The sequence below is a fragment of the Equus caballus genome, chromosome 3 (genome assembly GCF_041296265.1).
Source record: "Equus caballus isolate H_3958 breed thoroughbred chromosome 3, TB-T2T, whole genome shotgun sequence".
Lineage (NCBI taxonomy): Eukaryota > Metazoa > Chordata > Mammalia > Perissodactyla > Equidae > Equus > Equus caballus.
Genome location: NC_091686.1, coordinates 56389130 through 56416853, shown reverse-complemented (window position 1 = coordinate 56416853; position 27724 = coordinate 56389130). Strand labels below are relative to the sequence as shown.

Here is a 27724-nt window from a genome sequence, read left to right as displayed (position 1 = left end):
TGACACTCTTCTCTACAGATCATTTGAATAATGTTACTTATTATATTCCTGAAGGTTAAAAATAGAGACTGTTATTTTAACAGTGCTCTTTGCTTTAAAAATAAATGTCTCTTTTTAGGTTCCATCTCAGTCTACGTGAGTAATAGCTCTCTCTGGTGACGAAGTCTATTTTCCTGAGGACAGCAAGTGTTGATATTACGATCAGCCTATTTAGAAACAAGGTCGGTAAAAAAAATATCAAGGGTCAACTTCTCTAATGGGTTTAATTTTGTTAAATCAACTTAATTGAGGTAAAATTCACCAATTGTATGTGCATAATTTGATGAATTTTAACAAATGTCTACAGTAGTGTCATCACCACAACCAGGATATAAAACATTTTTTCAGTATAATGAAGGGTTTAGTTTTAATTATTCTTCATGTTAATGGAGAAGATTAAGTTTTTAGTAGTTACATTTTTCATAGCCTTCTTTTTCACTGGCTCCCTATCATTTCCCTAGATAATGCATATAAACTTATAATAAAGAATTCCAAGCAGAGGAACAGAAAAGGCAAGATGCAATTAGCTTGCGAGACTTGTGCATACAGTTACCTTCAAAGTTTTCTTATTCAAATCAATTGTGTCTGTTTTAAATAGGACTTGAACGACCAAGAGGGTTTTTTTTTAATATTTAACCTGCGTCAGTCTTCTTTTTACTATGTCTGTTCTAACTATAAGAGTCCAGAAGATTTAACAAGTAACAGCAACAATGCCACTCCTATTGACACACAACACACGTAAATCAATGCCTATGCTAGGCAAGGCGCTGTGAGAGGCGGCAGTGGTGTACTGTCAAATTCCAGTTCTGTCACTTGTGTAGGCATGTGATTATGAGTAAACTATTCACTCTCTGGGTCTCTGACTACCTCAGAGAGCCGCTGTGATGATCAGGCAAGATCTAAAGGTAAATTATGTTATTTCTCTTCTTTAACACACAGGAGCACTGGAAGACGCAGCATTACCTCTATTACTTGCAGATAATTAAATGCTAACAATATCTCACTCTCTTCTCAAGAACTGTACGTTATGTAACAACAAACAATTTACATCAACAAAAGTGTGACATATGCTAGTGACAACCTCTCCGACCTCATTTCCTCCTCTGTACAGGACGAGATTACTAATCACAACACAGCTGCCCATTTACTGGGTAACTACAAAGTACCAGACACAGTTTGAGATGCTCAACATGTATTAACTCTAATTCTTAAAACAATTCTGAAAGACAGGGATTATTCCCATTTCATAGTACTCAGGTGCGCTGAGTGGACCAGGACAGTATCCATGATCAATTGGAAGCTGCTGTAAATACAAAATGTAGATCCCCTCCCTGGCAGTCTAACAATATCTCCATACTATCCATATGCATATAAGAGTGTGAGAAAGCACTGCCCTATTGTCCCTTCCAACTCTGCAATTCAGTAACGCAAAAAGCAATATAAAGATGCTAAGAGCCATTACGCATATGAAATATCTATTGGTTTGCTTAAAGTAGTTAGTACAATTCCCTTGAAATGAAGATGAGAAAAACGTCTTAGATCTTTAAAGATTTACTTTAGCAAAGTACATTCAATTTGTGTCCTTACATTAAAAAAAATCTTATTTAAATGTAATCCCCTACTACTCCTAGTAAAAATATGGAGGTAAAAGTTTGACACATGAAAGACAAAGATAAACAAAAAATGCATGAATCTAAACCTTAAGAATTCAAAAGAAAATTTCAGAACCGATTCCACTTGAGCCTAAATGCAATACAATTTGTTATTGTGTTGTTTTATGACACTGTCGTCGTATATACTGTAATAAGTTAAACTAGAGAAATATCCACTCACCAACAACGTACAAGCAACCATGCAGCTCACTAACTCCATTGCCTGCTCTTCGCTGACCCATTTCCTTAACTTCTATCCACTTATCCAGATGTGGATCATACCTCTCCACACTAGATAAAGAAGCTACTCCATCATTGCCACCTACTGCGTAAACATGGTTCTAAATAAAGAAAAGAGAAAAACACATGACATGAGATTTTGAATTGATTTATATGTTGTCCTAATGGTAGACCAGAATGTGCAAGAAAGCAGTATTTATGAAATAATATGGTGTATAATCAATATCTGCATCCTGGACATATGAATATACCAGATCTTTAAGGATGTGATGCAAGGCAATCCAATGAGCACGATGCCATCTAACTTACTACTAGAGCCACAGAGCCAACTCCTCCACGGGGAGTATTCATTGGTGCCACGGTACTCCACTGATCAGATTCTATGTCATATCTCTCCACATCGTTGAAGCAAGTATTGTCATCTAACCCTCCAATTGCATAAATTGGACCTCCTAAGGAGGCCAAAGCAATTCCTCGCCTGCAAAGACAATAAAAAACACTTTAGCATCTGGGTTTGTTTCCAGAAAAAAGGCAGCAAAAAAACTGTGCTAACGCAAGTCATTTATCATGTTAAACTTCAAGGTGTTTTTTTCTCATTATTTTTTTTTAAAGCACTTCCTCTTTTTTCCCCCCTCCCCAAAGCCCCAGAGCATAGTTGTATACCCTAGTAGTAAGGCCTTCTAGTTCTTCTATGTGGGACGCCACCACGGCATGGCTTGATGAGTGATGTGTAGGTCTGCGCCCAGGATCTGAACCAGCAAACTCTGAGCTGCCCAAGTCTTAACTACTCAGTCACAGGGTTGGCCCCCTCCCATTATTTTTAGATTTATCAAAGCTTCTGAATAAATGGCTACAGGTGTGCCAAACTGTGCAATCCTATGTGAAAAGTACCCTCTGGAGTTTTATATTGCAGAGCCTACACAGGTTGCTTTAAACTCAAATGAAATAATAAAGTAAAACCCAAGAAAATACTATAAATAGAGCCCAAAACATTCAATCAGGAAAACACACAGTTGCATAATTGAGAAGTTGATGAACTGACAGACACAGTTTGCTATGGAAGTCAGAAGTCAGTCTCATTTCTAAATTCACATAACTGCAGAGCATGTTTTATTGCAGTTTCACTATGCCACACAAAAGAACATTAACTTTTATATCACAAGCTTTATTATCACCTTGCTTTACTTCTGAAGGGCATGTATTTCTCTTCTGGGAAAGGAAGAGACTTAGCCCATGTTAAAAGCTAATTCACCGTAATGGTGATTGGAAAAAATTATATCAATTTCTTAAAAAACACATTGCAGCAATCAAAAGTTGAACTACTCTAAACCTATTATCTGTCACTGACTTGGTATGTACTTTCGATAAAGTAGTGGGGTTTTTTTTTTTCCTTGTGGTGAGGAAGATTGGCCCTGAGCTAACATCTGTGCCAATCTTCCTCTATTTTGTATGTGGGATGCTGCCATAGCATGGCTTGATGAGTGGTGTGTAGGTCCATGCCTGGGATCTGAATCCATGAACCCCGGGCCACTGAAGTGGAGCATGCAAGCTTAAGCACTATGCAACCGGGGTGGCCCCGAAAGTAGGGTATTTTATAAACCTCTACTGTTGCTTCTTCATCTGCAGTCCAGTTGAGAAAGGAGGAGACACAGCTGATACTAATGAGTTAATACAGGTGAGGCACCAAGAACAGGGACTGGCCCACAGTGCTGTGTATTACCTATTATTACAGGAGGGAGCAGCTGCTCTAGTGAGATTTAATTTAAGTTTACCAAAAGAGTACGCTAGGAAAGAATTCTTAAGGATAATGCTACTCACTTCCAGTCTCCTTACCCTCTTTTCTCTTGAACATAAAGCAACAACTTACAAAATACTGTGGTTATAAAAGTTTTCAGGCACCTGTGAACACATGTGTGCACTCTAGAACATAAGGGTGTTGTATCACGGCAGAAATGTGTGGCTAATAATTCTCCCTTGTCCTCCACACCCCAAACCACAAGAGCTTCTGATATTATTGGCTATTTCCTAATCCTCGAAACTCTCTTCTCTTGATTTTCATGACATCACATTTGAATTCCACTCCACATCTCTGCCTGGTGCTTTTCAGCTTTCTTCATCAGTGCCTTCTCTACTCCATCATTAAATTAGGAAGTTTTCTAAGGCCTCTATCACCCTCTACTGTCTCTCTGTAGGCAATCTCATTCTTTCCGTGGACTTCCGATAATTCTAATATATATTTCCCACATATATCCAACTTCTACCTCAAATCTGTCCCGCTGGCTCCTCAACCTTAACTGTAATCTGAAATGACGAAACTCACTGTCTACCTCCCTATGGTAGGCACAATTTTAAGATCCGCTCCCCCCAACAAGTTATTCACTCTGTAGTTTTACTCCTATGCTTATTCTACATTATATGGCAAAAGAGAGATTACCTGAGTGGGCCTAATCACATCACACAAGCCCTATAAAAAACAGAGGTTTCTCCAGCTGGCAGCAGAAGACAAGTCAGAAACTCAGAGAATGAGGTGCGCTCTGCAGAGCACTGCTCACTCGATGACCGAGGGAACACTTGGAAAGGACCTGAGAGCAGCCGCTAGGAGCTGAGAGTGCCCTCTGATCAACAGCCAGTACAAGTGAGAAACTCAGTGCTACAGGCACAAGGAGCTGAATTCTACCAATAACCCAGATGACGGTGGAAGCCGTTTCTACCTCAGGGGCTGCAGGTAAGAGCCTAGCCCAGACTAGACCTTGATCTTGGCTTTTTGAGACCCTAACTGGAAAACCCAGTAAACCTGCTGGACTTCTGACCTATGGAACTGTGAGCTAACAAGTGGATTTTGTTTTAAGAGGTTAAGTTTATGGTAACTGGTTACACAGCAAGGGAAAACTAATACATCCATCACAAGACAAACAAAAATTTCAGCCTGTTCACTGTCTTGTCTTCCCTAATGCAGAGAATTGAACCACTATCCATATTCAGTTGCTTAAGCCAGAAACTGAAGGATTATCCTTGCCTCTACCTCATTGTTCTTTCTAACCCCACGTCTAATTATTATAAAACCTTGTTGATTGTACACTTCCGAACTGTCTCTCAAATATGTCCTCTTTTCTCTATCCCAATGTCTACCACTGCAGTCTAATCCACCATTATTTCTTGACTGAAATAGTACAATAACCCTGTTGATCTCCCAGACTGTTTTCACTCTGGTCCTCTGAAAACCCCTTCTCCATTTCATATGCAGAGGATCTTTGAAAAGAGAATCTGATTCTATCATTCCCCTGCTATTAAATATATGTATGTGCGTGTGTGTGTATATATATATATATACACACGCACGCACATACATATTTCAAAGTCTACTAGATAAAATTTAAAAATCTTGGCAAACCTGAAAGGCCCTTTCTTTGCCTACTGTTTCAGCCTTATTTCTGGACACTATTCCCTCTGATCTCTCGGCCATACTGGACTTCTTTCATCCTCTCTGCTCTCATTCACCTCCAGATTTTCAAAGACTCATCATCTCTTTCCACCCACCACTCTTCCACCCACCACTACACTTCGCCACACTAAATTCTTCCATCCTTTCAGATCTTAGGTGAAATGCAACTTCATTAAGATCTTCTCCACTCTCAAGCACCCTCTCCTTACCCTGTGCTAACATTACTGCCCTTGTAATTATGTCTTTATTTGCATCTTCCCTTCTAGAATGTGAGCTCTGCCGAGGTAGGGACTTCGACTGTCTCACTCATTGCTGCATCTTCAGCACTTTGTATGTCTTGCAATGGGCACTTAACCAGTATTTGTGGAATAAATCAATCAACCCCTAGAGAAGCTCTGTTAGGATGACAGGTTTCAATAAAACCACCGCTTGAATAAATACCAGCATCTGTTTCAGTGCAAAGATGAAAAAGAAGGGGAAAAAAATTTTAAAACCAGACATTTTACTTGTGAAAATGATCCTGGAATGTGCACTGAAAAAATGATTTGGGAGAATACAAACTATAAGCAAATAATATAACAAAATAATTGCAGTTCTGCTATTTTTTAAACAGTTGGATAGCTATTTTAAGTGCTCAAAGAATATTCTGAAAGACTAAAAGAAATCAACTGCTATTCTGCTAGGGAAGTTTCACTTAATTCTTGGCTAAAAACCAGCTTAGCATGATAGAGTTAGGCAAGGGCACAAAGATTAAAAACGTACTTTAGGATTTCCTTCCCTGTTTTCATGCATGCATTAGAATATAAACTATTTATTTGTAGTTACCATGCAGCATAAATCAAGCTCTGTTGAAGTATTAAAATGTCATCTGTAGATAAGAGGAAGGTAATAGCATATTTTAAGACCAGCTTTCTTTTCCCTAAGATTCTTTTTCCTCATAAGGGAAAAAAAAGGCTAAAGATCTCTTTTCAGCAGAACTTTCTTCACGTTTCCATCTAATCTTTCATACTTTAGAACACATGAACAAAACCCAGGTAAAAACATTTTGTGTCAAATTAATCAAGAACAGAAAATTATGGGCCAGCCCCGGTGGCTCAGTGGTTAAGTCTGGCACACTCCGCTTGGGCAGCCCAGGTTCGGTTACCGGGCGCAGACCTACACCACTCATCTGTCAATGGTCGTGCTGTGGCGGCCACTCACACACAAAAAGAGGAAGATCGGCAATGGATATTGGCTCAGGCGAATCTTCCTCAGTCAAAAACAAACAAACAAAACACAGAGAAAATTAGATGGCAATGTATCCCCCCCATGTGCAGTTCAATTTAAAATTGTTCATTCTGGTAACAAGAATTTTTAAGTCTTACAGAATGTTGCTACAATTTGCAAACCATGCAAGCCACAATGTGTGAAGTTAGGTTGTATTAGGTTTATTTGTTTTAAATAAAATCCCAATAGAGATGTTGTGATATGTGTTCTCTAGACAAAGCTACTCTGAAGCAGTGTTTTCGCTATTTACTGAGAGAGCCCTCTTTCTCTCTCCTGTTACATTTTCACTCTGAAACAAAGAGGCAGAATTACTCTAGTATCTAGGTTTAGGTAAATTAAGCTCAGTCCTTGAAATCCTCACCCTATTTGCTGAATTTTCAATTTGAAAAAGAAAAAGAATAGGTAATCTAATTTAATCTCCCGTTTGGTGCAAAAATATATGTTATGTTTCTGACATACACATGTATAATTTCAGTCATTGGGAGACATTACAATATGCTCCACTGCTATTATACTGAACTATGAACAAACACTTATTCCTTCCTTCTAAAGCACTGTACATCCCTTAAAATATCCAGACACTCTCTTAAGTCCCCTCATCTCCAAACCAAAACCCTTCAACAATTTTTTATATGGCATGGTTTTCAGATTCTTTCTAACCTGCTAGTCCTTACTGAGATGCATCCCAGGTTATCACTCTCATATTTTTAACAATTTTTGTGCACCCTCCCACATACCATGATTATTTTCAACTTATAAACATACTTTACTGTACTAACAGATTATGTTCATTATAAAACACCCACTCAAAACAAATTTAAAAGGATGAAATAAATAGAGTCTAATTTTTATTCCCATACCCCAATCGATGCTGCATTTTCCCCTTTGAGACCACAGCTACAGATAAGGACAGATCAGCATAAAGAACAGTATCACGACTACAATCCCCCTTGATCTAAAAGCTTCACTTCTCTTAATGTATGCAACTACATTATATTTGCTTTTTTCCTTTTCTTTCTTTTTTTTGTTTTTTGTCTTTTGAGGAAGATTAGCCCTGAGCTAACTGCTGCCAATCTTCCTCTTTTTGCTGAGGAAGACTAGCCCTGAGCTAACATCCATGCCCATCTTCCTCTACTTTATATGTGCGACGCCTACCACAGCATGGCTTGACAAGCGGTGCCATGTCCACACCCGGGATCCGAACTGGCGGACCCTTGGCCACCAATGCGGAACATGCGAACTTAACCAATGCACCACCGGACCGGCCTCTCTTTCTTTTTAAGAGCTGTGTTTCATACTGGTTCAGGTACTTTTCCCCACATAATCACAAACCTGACTTCCCACAGTGTTGTACTGGTATAACTGATTTTTTTAAATACCTAAAGCAGGTTTTAGCCTATAACTCTAATTTTAATGTTTTTAGGTTTTGTCTATAGAGTCTACTTGGTTTTTAAATCCTGATTTGGTCACATGATGTTAGCTATCCTACCACCTTAGGATATCTGAAAATTTAGTATTCAAGTCCTTAAAAAAATTCTGAACAGGCTAGTCAACATTTACTAAGTTATGTTACTAAAAATCTTCTTCCTCTTTAGATTTATCTATTTATCAACATACATCTCAATTTATTATAGATGAAAATTTTAAACATTAATGCTCATAATGATAAAAAAGAATGAATAGAAATTGAGGGATATTTTCTTAACATATTAAAATACACATGCCTTAGTCCTAAAGCCAGTACCTTATTTAATTGAGAAACACTGGAGACATTTCCATTAAGAACAGGAACAAGACAAAAAGACCTACCATCTCCACTACTATTCACACTGTATTAGATTATTAGCCAATACAATTAGACAAGAAAAACAAATCAGAAGCATAAGAATGTCTGGAAAAACTGGCAAAAGTTGAATAAGGTCTACAGATTAATTAATAGCACTGTATCAATGTAAATTTCCTGGTTTCAATAATTGTACTATGATGGTGTAAGATGTCAATTTTATGGGAGTTGGGTGAAGAGTAGACAGCAGGATTTCTCTATCGCAGCACTACTGACATTTAGGGCTGGATAATTCTTTGTTGTGGGGGACTTTCCTGTGCATTATAGGATCTTCAGGAGCATCCTTAGCCTCTCCCAAGTAGACACCAGCAGCAACTCCCACAACCTCCTTGCCCTCAAGTTATAACCACCAAAAATGTCTCCAGTCATTGCCAAGTGTTGCACAGAGGGAGCAAACTCATGTTCAGTTGACAACCACTGGAACTCTACTTTTGCAAACTTTCTGAATAACTAAAATTATTTCAAAATAAAAAGTTAAAAAAAAATCAATGCTCAGGTGTAAGTGAAAACTATGACAATCATCATCCTCTAAGACACGATTTCTTTCTTTTTTTGGTGAGGAAGACTGGCCCTGAGCTAACATCTACGCTAATCTTACTCTATTTTTTCATAAGTGGGACATCACCACAGCATGGCCTGATGAGCAGTGTGCAGATCTGCGCCTGGGATCCAAACCTGTGAACCCTGGGCCACTGAAGCAGAGGGCATGAACTTAACCACTGTGCCACAGGGCCAGCTCCAACATGATTCCATTTTTAATTCTCAAATATATATAACAAAGAATCACACTGGTCACTTTAACAAAGTGTGTTTAAGAAGGTATTCAAATTTTCTAAAAATGTAAAAAGTAAAAGCATTAGCCTTTTCAATTATAGGAAGCTTTCCTTTTTTCCACCAACAAATCAAAATCAATTTCAACACTGACCTACCTCTTTGTGTTCATTGATGCCTTCATCATCCACTTATTGGTGAGAGGATCAAACATCTCCATGCTGCCCAGATGTTCACTCCCATCATGTCCACCCACTGCATACACTTTGCCTGTCGAATGCAGAAGGAGTTACCTTTGAGTCCAAATAAACAAACTGACCTTATTTCTAAATATAATCAATATATAATGAGAAAAGCATGATAAATTAATTTTCAACGTCTTCTTCTGTCCAACACTATGATCAATGCCACTTCAGTAATCAAATGAAAATAAACGTAATCTTCTACTTGACCAAATGCCAGAAGCATGCTGTGCTACATGAAGGTATTTAAATGCTCAGACACCACCATCCCTCCCTTAGGCTTCTCAACTTTTTCTCTCTTAGATGAAATCACTAATCATGTTTTCAAAAGATGTTAAATAAAATTTAAAAATGCTCATATAAGGAAAATGTAAAACTCTTAATACAGTATGATCAAACTTTTTCTAAATGAAATAAATAAAAATAATACACAGAGGGGCTGGCCCCGTGGCCGAGTGGTTAAGTTCGCGCGCTCCGCTGCAGGCGGCCCAGTGTTTCGTTGGTTCGAATCCTGGGCGCGGACATGACACTGCTCATCAAACCACGCTGAGGCAGCGTCCCACATACCACAACTAGAAGGACCCACAACGAAGAATATACAACTATGTACTGGGGGGGCTTTGGGGAGAAAAAGGAAAAAATAAAATCTTAAAAAAAAAAAAATAATAATAATACACAGAAAAATTAGAAACATGACATACCAAAATGTTAACTGTGATTATTTCTGGGTATTTGAAGATTTTTATTTTTTATTAAAATATGTTTTCATATTTTTCCAAAAAAAAAGCATTTATACTTTTATAATCAGAAAAGTGATTTTTTTAAAAGTCTTCTAACAATTTATCCATGGTTCTGCAATTAATTCATTTTCAGTAACCAGTAAAAAAAAATCTTGTTTCAATAATCATAATAATTAGAGGGGTATAAAAAAAGGTGATATATATTTATTATTTGGGCTGAAAAAACATTTTTCTTTAGTTGATTCTTTTGCAAATATAACCCAAAATAGCTTACTTTAACTCTTTATTTTAATTCCCTTTTCCCTGATACTCACCTCCTGTCAAGCACGTACATGCAAGAGATTGTACACTGAGCATCTATGGGCACAAAGCAAGTAAATAATCACCACCCAAATATTTTATTGACATACTGAAACATATTTTATAATCTAGCAATTTTCTTACAGAAAGAAATTCTCAAAGTTCAAAAATTGAAAAAGAGCATTATGATCACATAATGTGATTTAAGACAATAGTGGACCCACCTTCCACAGAGATTACACCCACGTGTCGCCTGCGACTATTCATTTCCGGTCCAAAGAACCAACTGTTTTTGTTGATGGAATAGCATTCAATACTGCGAAACGGGTCACCAGATCCACCTCGACCACCGACACAAAACAGCACACCTAAAGGTAAAGCCACAAATTGGAGGTGAAAACCACAGTTCCCTAAGTTTTTAAAATTAGTACAGAAAAACTATTTTGGAAATCAAAATACTAACAGAAAAAAAAGAAGAGTTATTTGCATAGCATTCAATGGCATTATGTTACTAGAAATCTAATTTTCTCTTTTCCCCTCATTTGAATTTCTCAAAGAATAGCACGTATCAGCTATCTGTGCTTGCTAACATCCCCTTATAACATGATTTAGATCCTCACCTACTCTGTAACATTGCTCTTGCTAAGGTCTTAACAAAATCCGATAAACTCTTAAATTAATTTCTTACTGAACACAACTACAACATTTGACATGTTGATCACCCTACTTTTTGGGAAACTCCTTAACTCTCTTGATTTGCATAATATCAAAGTCTCCTTTTGTCTCTGATCATTTCTCTCTTTCCTATCTCTTCCACATTTCATCCTTAGCCTACTTCTCACATACTTGATGATTACACAGGAAAGACCATTCCTTTATTTTAAATTCCATCTGTATCATAACGCCTTCCAATCCACATTTCTAAGCCACATGTCCACGGGCACCTCAAACTCAACGTGTTCAAAAGGACCCCCCCATTCCTCGCCTACCTAAACAAGCTCCTCCTTCCCTAAGGGGTCCTTCCTCCCCCTGGAGATTCCCACTGCAACTGCCTTAGTTCAGGCCCTCATCAGCTACTACCCAACTACTGCAAAATCCCACCCTCTCTTATCACTTAGCAGTCCTTTTGCTTTCACATGGTCAACAGAGTAATCTAATTTATAGGCTTTTTGAACAGCTTTTCATTACCTACATTAGTAGTTCTTAAAAACTTCAGTGAATACCACTAAATTGTATACTTAAAAATGGTTAAAATGGCAATTTTTATGTTATAAATATTTTACCACAATTTTTAAAAAAATCAAAACATTACTGCAGTTCAGAATCACCCGGAGGGCATAAACACAGATTGCTGGGCCTGATCCCGAGTTTCCGATTCAGTAGATTTAGGGTAGGTCCAAGAATTTGTATTTCTAACAAGTTCCCAAGTGAGTGCTGCTGCTGCTGGTCCAGGGGCCACCCTTCCTTCACACTACGAGAACCACTGCCCTGCAAGATAAAGGCTCAGCACAGCATGAACGCTTTGCAGTGTCTCACCTCATCTTCTCCCTCTCTTTCTCTTAAATTTCATGCACCTACAACATGCATATGGTGCTTATCCTCAATGTTCCAATAGCAACTTTTGGTAACTATCATTCACTTAATACATAATACTGAAATGATTATGCTGATATCTGTCTTTGGAGCCTAAACTAGGTTAAGACCGTGTGTTAAGCATTTATGTGCTAATAAGGACTAGCACGGTGCCTGGCATGTACTAGGCACTCAATAAATGTACAATGAACTGAATACCCCCTTCCCTAACAGGCACCTAGAAGACCATTCTTTTTTGTTTTAAAGATTGACACCTGAGCTAACATCTGTCGCCAATCTTCTTTTTTTTTCTTCTTTTTCTCCTCCTCCTCCTCAAAGCCCCCTAGTACACAGTTGTATATTTTTAGTTGTGGGTCCTTCTAGTTGTGCTATGTGGGACGCCGCCTCAGCATGGCCTGATGAGCAGTGCCATGTCCGTGCCCAGGATCTGAAGTGGCGAAACCCCAGGCGGCCAAAGCAGAGCGTGCGAACTTAACCACTTGGCCACAGGCCGGCCCCTAAATATTCATTTTTCACTCAAAACTAAGACTGAGGTTTACTTTCTCTATAAAACCTTTTCTGACCCTTTCAAGGTCAAAATAACCACTCTTTTCGTTGTGCTTCCCACTATACCTTGTGATTATATCAAAGTACCTATAATACATTATTGCATTTATTCATCCACATGTCTATTTTCCCAGATCAGACTGCAAGTTCTCTCAAAATAGGTCTGGCTATATTCTCATTTGCACTTCTAATTCCTAACCCAGAACCTGGCACATGGTAGGCAATTAATAAAGGTTTGCTGAATGATTACACAAATGAATGACCAGAACCGCTTGTGCTATCTTTTCCAACTAATCCAATATTTTAAGTCAGAGAAATCTACAGGTGCAAGAAACTTAAAAGACCATGCAGTCAAAATTGTTTATAAATAAACTGAGGCCTTCGAGGATTAAGAAATTGCCCCCAAACTACAAATGTTTAATGGCACAGCTGGGATTTTAATCCCAGAATGTAATCCCAATCACTGATTAGATTTTCTTTAGATGGAAACTAGTAATTCAGCTATATAGGTCACATAGAAACATGACATGGAAGAGACAAAAACTAAAAATGAAGTAAAAAGATCAGGCTGCAAATCCTTTCTCTGCTATTTCTCCCTGTGGCCTCGGGCACAGTTTCACCCTCTCCAGTTCTTAGTCTCTTCATCCATCAAATGGAATCACACTGTTTATCTCATAACGAGAATCGAATCCTTCACTGAAATCTACTTCATCAAGTTCTTGCAATCGTTTAAGAGACCATGTGCATGAGGGTCTAGACAGTCAAGATGCTGTCTGGTTCCAAATCTGAATCTGAAGAAGAATTTCATTAAATACTTTGACTTCCTGAAACAGAATTCAGAAATGTAAAAAACCGACACTTCAAAAAAAGTTAGTTCTTGAAATCAACCTATGAAAAAAGGAAAATAAATCAGCAGTCCTTCCCTTGTTACGCTAATTATTTATGAGAACTCCTTCTCAACATTCAAACTTTCTTTATATGACCCTAGATTAAAACCCCACTACTGTAATCAAGCATCGTCTTTGCTGCTGTTGGGAGGCTGTTCGGCAGATCCCTTTCTTTGACAACTTTATTAGGTAGCAGCAAACGCAAAGGAAGTCTCTGTCCAGAGAACTGATTCCTGAATTCCTGGACCTCACTTCTTTTCCCTCATTCCTCAAATACATTCTTTATATTTATAAAGAGTAACATAAGTAACATGAAGTATTTTCTTGGGAAAATATAAAGTCTGAAAATTCTGGCAAATACTGGCAAAACTGCATGCCTCCTCACATATAAGAGCTTTAGATTCTAAAAGTCCAATATGATCTGTTATACAAATGTTAGATATATTTAGTGCCTTTCTTTTTATTTGATAAAATGCAAAAACAAATATTTAAACAGGTAGTGTGTGTCAAGCTCCATGCTTTGCACTAGAGATACAAACTGAAATAAGATACTTAACTTGTCTTTGAAAGGCCCGGAAACATGTCAAATAAACAAATTTCAGTGCAACATAGTAAAATAAAACCAGTACAAACAAAGTGCTCTAAAGGCACAAATGACAGAGAAACTAATTCTGCCTAGGAGAATCAGGAAGACTTCAGAAGAAGAGATATTTCAGCAGGCTCTTCAAAGTATAGAGGATTTGTTATGGCTTTTTAAAGACTTGGCTTGGGGCCAGCCCTGTGGCACAGTGATTAAATTTGGCGTGCTCCACTTCAGCAGCCCGGGGTTCATGGGTTCATATCCTGGGCGCATACCTACACCACTCGTCAGCCATGCTGTGATGGCAACCCACATATAAAGTGGAGGGAGAGTGGCAGAGATGTTAGCTCAGGGCTAGTCTTCCTCAAGCAAAAAGAGGAAGACTGGCAGAGATGTTAGCTCAGGGCTAATCTTCCTCAGCAAAAAAAAAGAAGCTGGCTTATTGGTAAAACTATCTGAATCACGTACAGTAAGATTTCATATATGACCTTATTTGCCAATTATTACTTTAAGACAATCAGATACGAATCATTTTACAATTAAGTTTGAGCATGCATAACCAACTCTCAAATATAACAAAGATCCTTCTGGCAGAGTTGATAAAATGAGTAATTTAATTACCAGCAGTATGCTTCCTTGGAGTAGTCCGAATGGAGTATTCAAAGTCAGGTACTGCTCTGCTGCTCAAGTGAAGGTGGTAATTTCTTGCTTCATCCAATAAGTCTCTACATTTTAGATTTTGCTTGACAATCTGTTCTTTTGCCACAACACCCATAAGAAAATCAACTGGCAAGAGGGGCAAACGAACCTACGATCATGAATAGTTGGCAGAAAGGAAATTTAAATTGGAATAGGATAGCTCATTCTCTACTTCTACTGCAGTATGTTCCCTGTTTAAAACTCATTTATTTCATAAAGCCTTTCTAACATGTGAATGAAGCTTACTGTGCCAAGTTCTAAAGCGATTTCCAGTACTGGTCTGCACTAATAAAATCAGATTATATGTTAAATATATCCTCCTCTTTTAAATATAGATTTAAGTAGACTGGATAAAATAATTTAATTGTCTTTATTCAAGTTACTTATTCACTTCCAAAAGTGGTACTGTCATAATCACAGGCCCCTTACTGCTAAAGAAAAGGCACAATGAAAGCAAAATTGCTGTGTTTTGCTCTTTTCCCTTTTAAAGCTAAGACTGAACATATGGAAATGTGATTTATTTCTTACTTAAACACGCAAACATTCATATCTGAAGCAAACAGCTGCTGTTTTCTTCAAATCAATTATCTTGGAAGGTCATATACTAACTCAGAGATGTAGCCCCTCTTTCTTCTCTTAAAGATGTGTTGATTTTCTAGTGGATTAAAGGGACAATCAAACCAGGTAATATGATTTTGAGCTAAACACACACACATACACAAGTAAGATATAGCTGCAAGATAATGAAACTTTTTATTCATTTTTGTTCACAAACTTATTTTCAAAGTAATTCTGAGGCTCACTTATTATCTCCATAACCAAGTAACCCCTATTGACAGTAAAAGTAAACAAATAACTTAAAAAGAGACATATTCCAAAATCCAAACAGGCACTGAAGAAGTGAAACTCTCGCTATTTGCAGATGACAAGATCTTATATATAAAAGAAATCCCAAAGAATCCACTGAAAAACTATTAGAAATAACAGCTACAGCAAAGTTTCAGGGTATAAAATCAACTGACATAAATCAGTAGCATTTCTATACTCTAATAATGAACTAACAGAAAAAGAACTCAAGAACACAATACCATTCACAATTGCAACAAAAAGGATAAAATACCTTGGGGTAAATTTAAGCAAGGAAGTGACAGACCTATACAACGAAAACTACAAGACTTTCCTGAAAGAAATTGATGACAATATAAAGGACGGAAGAACATTCCATGCACATGGATTGGAAGAATAAACATAGTTAAAATGTCCATACTACCTAAAGCAATCTATAGATTCAACACCATCCCAATCAGAATCCCAATGACATTCTTTACAGAAATAGAACAAAGAATCCTAAAATTCATACAGGGCAACAAAAGACCCTGGATCACTAAAGCAATCCTGAGAAAAAAGAATGAAGCTGGAGGTATCACAATCCCTGACTTCAAAATATACTACAAAGCTACAGTAATCAAAACAGCATGGTACTGATACAAAAACAGACACACAGATCAATGGAGTAGAACTGAAAGCCCAGAAATAAAATCACACATCTATGGACAGCTAATCTTCGACAAAGGAGCTGAGGGCATACAATGGAGAAAAGAAAGTCTCTTCAACAAATGGTGCTGGGAAAACTGGAAAGCCACATGTAAAAGAATGAAAATTGACCATTCTTTTTCACCACTCACGAAAATAAACTCAAAATAGGTCAAAGACCTAAAGGTAAGACCTGAAACCGTAAGACTTCTAGAAGAAAATATAGGCAGCACACTCTTTGACATCAGTATCAAAAGGACCTTTTCGGACACCATGTCTTCTCAGACAAGGGAAACAATAGAAAGAATAAACAAATGGGACTTCATCAGACTAAAGAGCTTCTTCAAGGCAAGAGACAACAGGATTGAAACAAAAAAACAACCCACTAACTGGGAAAAAATATTTGCAAGTCATATATCTGACAAAGGGTTAATCTCCATACTATATAAACAACTCACACAACTGAACAACAGAAAATCGAACAACCCATTCAAAAAATGGGCAGGGGACATGAACAGACATTTTTCCAAAGAAGATATACGGATAGCCAATAGACATGTGAAAAGATGCTCATCATCACTGATCATCAGGGAAATGCAAATCAAAACTACACTAAGATATCACCTTACACCTGTTAGAATGGCAAAAATAACCAAAACAAAAAAGTAACAAATGTTGGAGAGGTTGCGGAGAAAAAGGAACCCTCATCCACTGCTGGTGGGAATGCCAACTGGTGCAGCCACTATGGAAAACAGTATGGAGAGTTCTCAAAAAATTAAAAATAGAAATACCACATGACCCAGCCATCCCACTACTGGGTATCTATCCAAAGAACATGAAATCAGCAATTCCAGAAGTCCCACGCACCCCTATGTTCATTGCAGCATTATTTACAACAGCCAAGATGTGGAAGCAACCTAAGTGCCCATCAACTGATGATTGGATAAAGAAGACATGGTAGATATATACAATGGAATACTAATCAGCCATAAACAAGGATAAAATTGTCCCATTCACAACAACATGGATGGACCTTGAGAATATTATGTTAAGTGAAATAAGCCAAATAGAGAAAGACAATCTCTGTACGACTCCACTCATATGTGGAAGTTAAACATGTAGACAGAGAGAACAGATTAGTGGTTACCAGGGGAAAGGAGGTGGGGGTTGGGGGTGGGCACAAAGGCTGAAGTGGTGCACCTACAACATGACTGACAAACAATAATGTACAACTGAAATTTCACAAGGTTGTAAACTATCATAATCTCAAGCAAAAAAAAAAATCCAGAAAAAAAAAAGAGACATATTTCTGAGGTTATAAAGGTAAAACTGTGGTGAGGGAAGAAAATGGAAAGTGATGTCTTACAGTTCTATCCAGAATAAATCTATATGCGTAATAAATGTACTCTCATTAGCAAACTAATTCAGTAAAGTTTAGAAACGTCATTATAAAACAATAGTTAAAAATTAATTTAGACTTGTTTCCTCAGAACCATTTTCTATTTGTGTAAATAAAACACTCATTATTACTACCTCAAAGGGATATTTTAAACATTCAGGTTAAAAAGCAGAGAATGATATTTGTAATTCAAACGTTAACAAATTCAGACTTACCCTTAAATAGTATAGTGAGTAAACAGGGAAGTAAGAATCAAGCCATTTTCACACGGTATTACATCAATGGATAATCTACACTTCTCATGATAAATGAAGCATGCTGATTTGCTTCCATATCATTTCATTTCTACACACAATCTTATTTCAGTCCCTACCTGTGCAAGTGTTTCATCCAACCATTTGGAATGATGCTGAGGATTGGCAAGAAGCCACTTGATGGCTGCACTATAGACCTGCTTTTCATTCTCAATATTTAGATCACTAGACGACAGAAGCTTATGGAGATGCTGGGGTGACACACTTACAAAGTCTTCACACTCCACTACTTCAGTAAAATGCTCACAGGCATACTGATCCGCCATGTCCATTAAGTCTATTCGATTGTGACTTTCTGCAAAGGCTCTTACTGCCAGGCAATTGGAGGGATGAAAATGTAACTTCATATATTCACAACAAGCTCTGGCCACCAGTTCAACCTGTAGAATACAGGCTGCATACAAGAGAGGCTGGACGTTGTCCACAGTCAAAGTGAGCCGTGAAGAATAGACAAACTTTACCAAGTCTTCTATTGCGTCACCATCAAAATCTCTGATTTCAATGAGTGTTTGCTTGGCTTCAGCCATTTCAGAGAGAAACATAGCTCTGAAGTAGGGAATAACACATGCCAACACCAGTTTGTGACAGGAGATTAGCTTTGAGCCAACCTGTTCAGAACAAAGAAAGAGAGACTCAGCTTAATATCAAAATCAGTTTTAGATCAGCATCGAGCATGTATTGGAGCAGGGACAAAAACTCCAGACAAATTTGGTGTATTTGTTTCAACAATGTAATCCTTAGGTCACTTATTTTCAATTTAGGGCAATTTCTTAATGTCAAGCAATTTGCTTCTTCCAAATTAGCCACTTATCCTTGATACATTTTTCTATAATGTATAGATAGTAAATCTATGTTTTTTTTCTATATTATCTCATATTTCAGAAGCATTTTGTGAATTAATGAGAATAGCAGCAAATATCATCTAAGCACTTACTATGTGTCTTTTACTATTCTTTTGGGTCCATGAGTCCTTTCTTCTGCCTCTTTTTAAAAAATTTTCTTCCGGTTTTATTGATATAATTGACATATATCATTGTATAAGTTTAATGTATATAACATAATAATTTGATATATGTATATATTGTGAAACAATTACTACAATAAGTTTAGTCAATATCCATCACCTCACATAATTACACATTTTTTTTCTTTCCTTGAGATGAGAACTTTTAAGATCTACTCTCTTAGCAACTTCCAAATATAACTACAGTATTGTTAACCACAGTGACCATGTCAGGAACTATTCTAAGTGTTTTTCACAAATTAATTCATTTAATGGTCCCACTGCCCCTATGAGTAGGTACTATTATTATCCACAATTTATCAGTGACAAAATTGAAGCAGAGTAAATAAAATCAGTATTTACTAATATTTACTATGAGCTTAACTGAGGGTTTTTCCATTTCCTATTTAAATTATTTTGAAATGATATATTCTATATGAAAGTAATGAAAAACACTGAAATCTCAAAACCTTAATGGTTGAAAAATTAGATTGAAAAATTAGTTTGCCATTACAAATGACACAGTAGTAAACTTCGTTGTAACTGAACCATTGTTCACATTCTCTATTATTTCCTACAGATAAATTCTTAAAAATAGACATGTTGCTTCAAAGGATGGTTACAATTTGGATGCAGGCTGCTAAACTGTCCATTTCTGATCTACCTACAATATTTGTGCCATATTCTGAGTGTTAACTTGTTAAGAAATTTGCCAATTTGACGAATGAAGATATTAGCTCATTGTTTTAGTTTATCTTTCTTTTACTAATATGATTTGAACCATTCATAAATTATGGGCTATTTGTATTTCTCCTATGAACTTTTTTCTATGATTTTTTCTTATTTATTTGTGAGAACTCTTCCATATATTTAGAGTATTAGCCATTTGTCATATATATATTTCAAACTTTTCCCTATTTTATACTGTGCTTTTAAATTTTATTCACCCCTTATGGATTTTTATATAATCAAATCAATCCTTTTTTAATGATTTCTACATTAAGTGTTATGCTTGAAATGGGAATTATTTAATATTCCATAAATATTTACTTCAGGTATTTTTTCTAGTACTTGCATGGTTTTATGTTTTACACTTAAATCTTTATTTCCATCTGGAAGTTTTTGATACTGAGTAGACAGATATCTTCTTTTAACATAGTAGTTATCCAGTTTTCCCAGCACTTTACATTAAATAATCAATGAGTACAAGTTAAAGGATAGTAGTGTTTTAACAATTTTCCTGTAGCATTTTGATTATATAATACATTTATAGTCGTGTCTCACTATTTGGGAACTATTTTTAACTTAAGAACTTCTAAAGGAAAATGCCTGAAGAGTGTTACAATGTATAAATGGTTCTGCTTATAAATGCACCTCACCCAACTTTTTTCCACTAATATAAACAATATCATTTATTTCAATAAGTACAAGATGGTGATTTCTGTTGGTTATACTATATTTAATTTTTCAAAGAATTCACAAGGCAGGACTTAGATTCTGTTGAGACTCAAGTTGTAACCTAAGACTAAAGCAGGAAGCTTGGCATGTTTTCAAATATACTTCAGCCTTAAAATGGGATCTGAAATCTGATATTGAACTTTTTAAAAACAGCCTAAAAATATCCTTTTTTGGACTGTCTGTGCATGCATGTTTGGACATGTCTATGCAAATATTTGTAAATCTTGAAAGAAGACATAAACCTGCTCAATTACTTGCCAATACTATTACATAATAGTAATATAAAATAGGGCTCTACAATTTCCAGATAAACATTATTTTAACACTGTCTTCTCATCTAAGCCATAGAAATCAATGGTTTGCAAGTTATTTTCATGTGGTTTGTAAGAAGGCTCTGTCTCTGTATAAAGCTATTTTAATTTCTTGATTCAAATAAACCAAAATGTGGATATTTAATAAATATATACACACAATCATACCTCTATGTAGCCTTTTAGAATAAACACCCAATTAACTTTGAGACACATGTATGAAATAGGAACATCAAAAAATTTAGCTTTTTATGCATTAATTCTCCTTTGATACTATATAGTCTCATATTTATGAAAGTTTATTTCTACATTTTTATTCTCTGGTACGTAAAAATAATTATTACCAAAAACATTTCATCAGAAATTTAGAAATAAAAGAAATCAAAGTCTAAAGACTAGGTGTTTTAAAATTGGGTGAAAAATATACAAACTACAAAATATTAGATATTACTATACAACTGACTACTACATAAACACTAACTATGTTTTTGATAACAGTGAATCTTCTAATTTACATTCCTTTTTATTAGATCTGTGAATATATGAATAAATAAAAATACTCAGAAAAAAACATGCCAAGCTTAAACTGAAGTAGTAAAAAATGCAGAATATCAACATCAATAAAATGATCCCTTATCAAAATACAAAGATTGAAATACAAACCACTCCTCAAAACCTTGAGTAATTTTCCATAGATTAGCCAATAGGGATCAAAATAACATGAAACAAAGGCTTTAGACTGGTAAAGCACTTCACTCAACACGGGATGTAGGAACAGGAGGGGCACAGAGGGAAGTCACGCATCTTCAACTTTTATTGCTGATGCCACATTTAGGTCCAGCCAGAAAAACTATATGATGAACTAAGTAGAACTCTGAAAACAATAAATGATCTTCTGCTGAATTATGAGGTAAAATGAACTAAAAATGACATAAAAAAATTAACTAAACAAAGAACATTAAAAATTCCATCAACCATCAGTTCTGACTTACAAAATGAACCCATCTATTTCTTCCATTAAAGGCCACTTACTTTCCGAGTTTTCTTTTTTCCTCCTGACTGAAATACATAGTCAGTGTGTAGAATCAAGAAAGCACAGAAAAATAAAAGGGAAAAAACCTTACTCACAATTCAGCAAATGCTGTCAATCTATTGGTATATTTCCTTCTAACTTTTTTTCTATGCATTTTGAAACCTAACTGAGATTGTCCTAAACCTCACCATCTCTTCCTAAGTTTCTGAATGCTTTCGTAACTTTCATGCTTATTGGCTGTATGCTCTTCTGCACAGCGGATGGAACGCAGTTTATTCAACCATTGTGATATCAGCTTTAGATAACTTTTCCATATTTTAAATACAAACAGTATCTTAGAGCAGAAAGTTTTTCAGCATTCCAGAATATTTCCTTGAGATAAAATATGAAAAGCGGAATTAGTGAAATCAAAAAAAGCATTTTATAGCTCTGGACACACACTGTCAAACTGTCCCTGAAAAACAGTGAGCTCATTTCTATCCACCAGTAGTATTTGAGAACGCTCTTCATCAAAATTCCAAAAGCAATAAATACGTTTTAAATATTCAATATGTTAATAAGTGAACAATTTTTTAATTCATTTTTTACTTCTTAGCTATTTTTAATACTGTTTAAAAATCTGGCTAAAAAAATTGGCTACTCTGTGAACTCTTATGAACTAGTTGTTCTTACATAGGTTCACTTCATTTCTAAGTATTAATTGTATAATCCAATAACAGAAATTGTTTAAAAATCATTTACAAACACAGCTGAAAAAATTTTTAAATCATTAAAGACTAAAGTATATTAGATTGAAATGTTTATAATTATGCCACTTAGTAACTCAAGCTAAGTGTTTGAGAACTATACTGAAATAAAAGTGCAGAAGACACACAATGGAACAGAAATAAAGACTGGAGGGGAAAAAACGCTATATACACAAGTTTCCGTTTATGTACATTTATAAACTGTATTCTAATTTCTCAGTTTAATCCCTTGTAATTTTGCCCTTTAAACTCAGTAAGCTACTCTTTTCAATAATCTACCAATTTTAATCAGTTTGTGAGGACAAAAAGTGTTTTACTGCCAAGGTCAAGAAGGGGTTAAATGTATAAGACTCAAGATAATGTCTTGGCTTGTAGTGAATTACCACATCACAATGTCTAGCCAGATTCACTGTTATACAATCTTAACTAATCATACATTTGTTTTAAAAACCCTGCACAATGGAAACAATAACTTAGAGAGCATTTTGGGGGGCAAATAAACAAGGATCTAGGGATAAAATATTTAAATACCCCCTCTTTTGAGCAACATTAAAAAAATCAAAATATTGACTTACTAGTTGAATGGAAGAAAATAAAGGTGATCATTTTCTTAGATTTCTTAACATAGAATGCTTAAGTGTTAAATACAGGACCACTTTGTCCTTTATCATTTCTCTTTTATTAGATTATGTCTGCTTTCCAGTGAGGCGTTAACTGTTACATTTTATAAGGGTAATAATTTTATCATTTCTACCTCTGGGAAGTATAATATTATAATGTAGTTCACATGTTTCGTTCCCCTGCAATCTTTCAGAGCACTTACTTTTACCTGGTCAGCTGGAAGTTTTGACAGCAAAAAATTATAAGACTTAGAGTCTCGAAAATATTTATTAGATTCCTATAAATATTTGCTTTTAAAAAAAAATCACAGGAACATGCACTTCCAAAAAAAAAAAAGAGCTAAATAATATGAATAAACTTATTCAGTGGCAGCATTGACAGGTGATGTAAGGGGTGTCCACCTCTAATAACCTCTATTAACTTCTTCAAGTAAAATTAACTATGATCTTTAATAAAGACAGTGACATCTGCTGAAACTGCATAAAGCATGAATAACAGCATCTTTGTAAATGCTACTCTTGCTGCTCTATAACGTACAATCTAAGCATTATTAGTGGTATGCAACACCCCTTCAAGACAATTTCCCCCTCCCCTTTCCCCAACCAAATTGTTGCCCTTAAGCAGCTTCTCGCACATATAATTTTAGAGCTGCTACTGGATATACTGTCTAAAAATATTTTCACTAATGAATAAACATTATAGTACACAGACAAGTTTTACCACTCCCTGAAATGATCTCAACATAATACAGTCATGCGGCACTTAACAACAGGGATACGTTCTGAAAAATGTGTCGTTAGGCAATTTTGTTGTGTGACTATCATAGTGTACTTACACAAACTTAGATGGTACAGCCTACTACACACCTAGGATATATGGGACCACCACCATATATGTGGTCTGTCGTTGACTGAAATGCTGTTGTGCAGCACATGGCTGTACATAATCTGCCATGTGAAACCAATTGCCTTTCCAATAACCTCTCAGACATAATTAACAGATCCTCTCCTTTGCTTCCATAAACACTCACAAAAAAGGCAATCATTAAATTATATTATAGTTAGCTGTGTATGTGCTTATCTCTGGCTAAACTTTAAATTCCCTCAAGGCAAGTACAGTATATTATGCAAATTTATTTATACTCTCCATGTACTAGAGGTAAACCTTAGTAAATATTTGCTAAATGAATTAATTTGCTGTTTCTAATATAGGTGCTCACTTTGGAATTTAAAAATGGGGTCGTGGTCTTATATATGAAAAATAAAACAAATTTTGATAATTACCTTTCTAAAATCTTTGTGCTAAAAGCAATAATGATCAAAGGAAACACACCAAGAAAAGATGAATTTATATCAAAGAATCATCCTCAAGGTTATATGAATATAAAAAGTGAAGTTTATATTGATTAGAATGTTATAAATTATCCATAATCCTATTTGGTTTAGTTGTGCTGTGACAGCTAAATTCTGAAAGTTGAAGAAACGCTGAATTAAAATTAAGAAACAAATCCAATAGCAGACATGCTGAAAGATTAAGATGTAATTCTTCCTAACGAATAGGAACACAATATACCATAGCAGAATTATCTGATACCATTGGAACGACAAGAATAGTATACATAATGATCCTAATAAGTGATATTTATTGATTATTTATTATGTACCAAGACTGTCATAAGGACTTTACATGCATCAATTCACTTATTGCTCACAAAAACATAATTTACCCTTGTACTTTTATAGTTGAGGAAATAAAACTGCAAGTCCCTTCAAACTAGTGTGATTTCTCATTCCTAAATGACCTGTATCCCTGTTTCAAACACAGTATTTTTAGTCTTCCACCAGATTCCTCTAAAGCTTTCATTTCAACCTATTGCTGAAGCTACTCAATAAACAAAGGAAACTTACAAGTTTAGTTATCACTTGCCCTGAGACGGCTGTATCCTTATTTTTCACTTAAGAAAGTTTACATGCAGCAGCTTGTAAAAATTATTCTAAAATCAAATTATAAAATTTATAAAAATCAATAATATTCTATTCCTTTTCCATGCAGACACTGATAGGCTGAATTGGTAATTGATTAAGTTCAAACAATCTATTTTGCATTTTTTAGCTTTGCCACAGCCAGTGTGGGTCACTGAATTTCACACTAGGGCTGAAAATTAGAATAATGGCATGAGAGTAAATATAGCATACCATACAGATCAAAGAGTTTAAGTGTTCCTTCATTAAAATATATACACGGCTAAATTTCACACAGAGCTGGTAGAATTATCTAATGGTTTTCTTCTTAATACCTAGAAATATGTAAGGACACCAAGAGTATAAGCAAAGAGAATACAGGTCATTTGTTTACAGTGCAACACTATACTCCTGGACATTCCAGGCCTGAAACTCAAAGTTTATGCTTTCAGTTTCTGGACTTTTATTGAGTGTCCCTGATCTGAATCTCCACGTATGCCCTCATTCTCCATGACTGTGAGCTCTAAGAACCTGTCTGATTAGGAGCATAAAGCAAAATCTAAGAGATCCAGAAGTGGCAAATCTCATGTGGAAAATGCTGCATGGATGCATATGAATCACCAAAAATTTTAACATTACACTGAGAGATAAGAATAAGAAGAAAGTACTCTAAACAAGTAATGAAAAACAACTAGAACACAGGCTCTTCCATACTACTTTATCACTTTTCCAATTTTATTAAAATTGTCTTTTGTAGCAGAACAGCATGGTCTTACAGACCACAGACTTACGAAAGACTTTTCACCCAAGTCTAAACAGACTCTACTTCACTATCAGGTATAGATCAACAATTTCACTTAACAGGTGGCACTCTTGAAGTGGAGATTAAATTACCAGAACAGGAGCAGACAGTGAAACACCAGTGCAGCCAGGGAAGCAACCAGGAATTCCTGACTTCTCACCAACGCAAGAGTAAGAGAATCCATCACGGCTTTTAAATCCACAAGTTAAAAGCTTATCTGTCAACAGCAATTTATTAATTTCGCTAATAATAACTACTTGTTTTAGGGTTCCAAATTCTCAGAAGTTAAATTAACTAAGAAACAATGAGTATCAATATTTAATTAGCAGAACAGTTTAATCTTATACTAATCTCCCTTTATTTATCCTCCCTTGTGCCCCTTCCCTTTCAATAAAAGAGGACTGAGACGAAAATCATTCTGACTATAACAAATAACTACAGCACCAAAAATTGCCTTATGTGGTTACAGAAACCCTCATTTTCACAACACACTGACGAGGTTGATAAAAGTAAAAAAAGACAGTCTCACCTTTAGTGTGACATCACAGAGTTCTCCATTTTCATAAAACCGCAGAAGCGAACTGTGAAAGTCTTTCCAAGCTTCATTTGCTTCAAAGATAAAGGAGTCTTCTCCAGCACCATCACTAACTGAAGATTTGTTCTTCACTTGTTGCTGCTGTTGCTTTTTCCCCTTTGTGAAGTGATTCCTGGCTTGTTTTGCATTCATAGATTCTGAAGCCATTTGCAACGCTCTTCTTTTAATACAGCTCTCTTCTCGAACATCCCATTTATTCTTTTGTAAAGGGTGGGGAGAAGGCAGAAGGTGGATGGAGCCCACTAAACTTCAGACATTTTTCAAAACCCACGCAAGTGCCTTTGTCCAGTTTGCTGAAATTAAAAAATCAACAACAAAACACACACAGAAACAAACCAAAAGAAAAAAAAGCTATCATGAGTAATTATAGTTTACCAATATTATATATGTAAAATGACCATATAAATCATTCTTGCACAAAGAACAAGGAACTTTGCAGTTTTTATGCTAAATGTCACATAAGTTACCTCAGCCAATTATTTTATATTGGTGAAGGAACTCCTTTAAAATGTAATCTGAAAACTCTGGGAAGATGGCAGAGCAGGAAGCACCAGGAATCTGTCTCCCTGCCTGGACAACACTTGCACCAGCAGAATCTGTCTGATGTAACCATTTTGGAACTCTGGAATCTGCTGCAGGCTTGAAACTTCCGGGAGAAGACTTGGATGGTAAATTAAGGTTAATTTTGGTCAATTTCAGCTGTTAGGACAGTAGCAGCTGCCCATCCCACACCGCCAGCTATGTGACAAGCAGCTGGGCACATGCTCCTGGCGCAGCTTGCACACAGTTTGCAGGAGCCACCGTGAGCAAAAGGACCCTGTCCTCCAAATATCAGAGATCTCTGCTCTGACTGCCGACTACCGTTTCTGATCACACAGGTGCAAAGAAGTGGGACGCCACTGTTGTTGCATGTCTCCCCACTGTTGCAAGTCCCTCCCTCACTTCACTCTCAGCTGAAGTGACTTCCAGAGGATTTAAAAGGCTGGTGCCCTTTACCTCCTTCATGTTTTGCTTTTTCCCCTTTGGAGAGCGAGTCATTAAAGACCAAGACATTAAAAAACAACTGCACATACAAGGAAAATTAAAGTGACTGTGCAAGCCCGGGGAA

General features: G+C 36.1%; 1 protein-coding gene across 2 annotated transcripts in view; it reads right to left on the bottom strand.

The window, feature by feature from the left end:
• Positions 1-27724, bottom strand: part of KLHL8 (kelch like family member 8) — a 48068-nt gene that overhangs the window by 4375 nt on the left and 15969 nt on the right. For both annotated transcript variants that reach the window (XM_070263451.1, XM_023637760.2), the window contains exons 2-8: positions 26551-26909; positions 18146-18694; positions 14763-14949; positions 10760-10903; positions 9412-9523; positions 2241-2409; positions 1873-2032 (exon numbers count right to left, since the gene is read on the bottom strand). In XM_070263451.1, coding sequence (XP_070119552.1) covers positions 1873-2032; positions 2241-2409; positions 9412-9523; positions 10760-10903; positions 14763-14949; positions 18146-18694; positions 26551-26763 — 1534 coding nt within the window. In that variant the 5' untranslated portion in view covers positions 26764-26909. The remainder of the gene's footprint in view (positions 1-1872; positions 2033-2240; positions 2410-9411; positions 9524-10759; positions 10904-14762; positions 14950-18145; positions 18695-26550; positions 26910-27724) is intronic.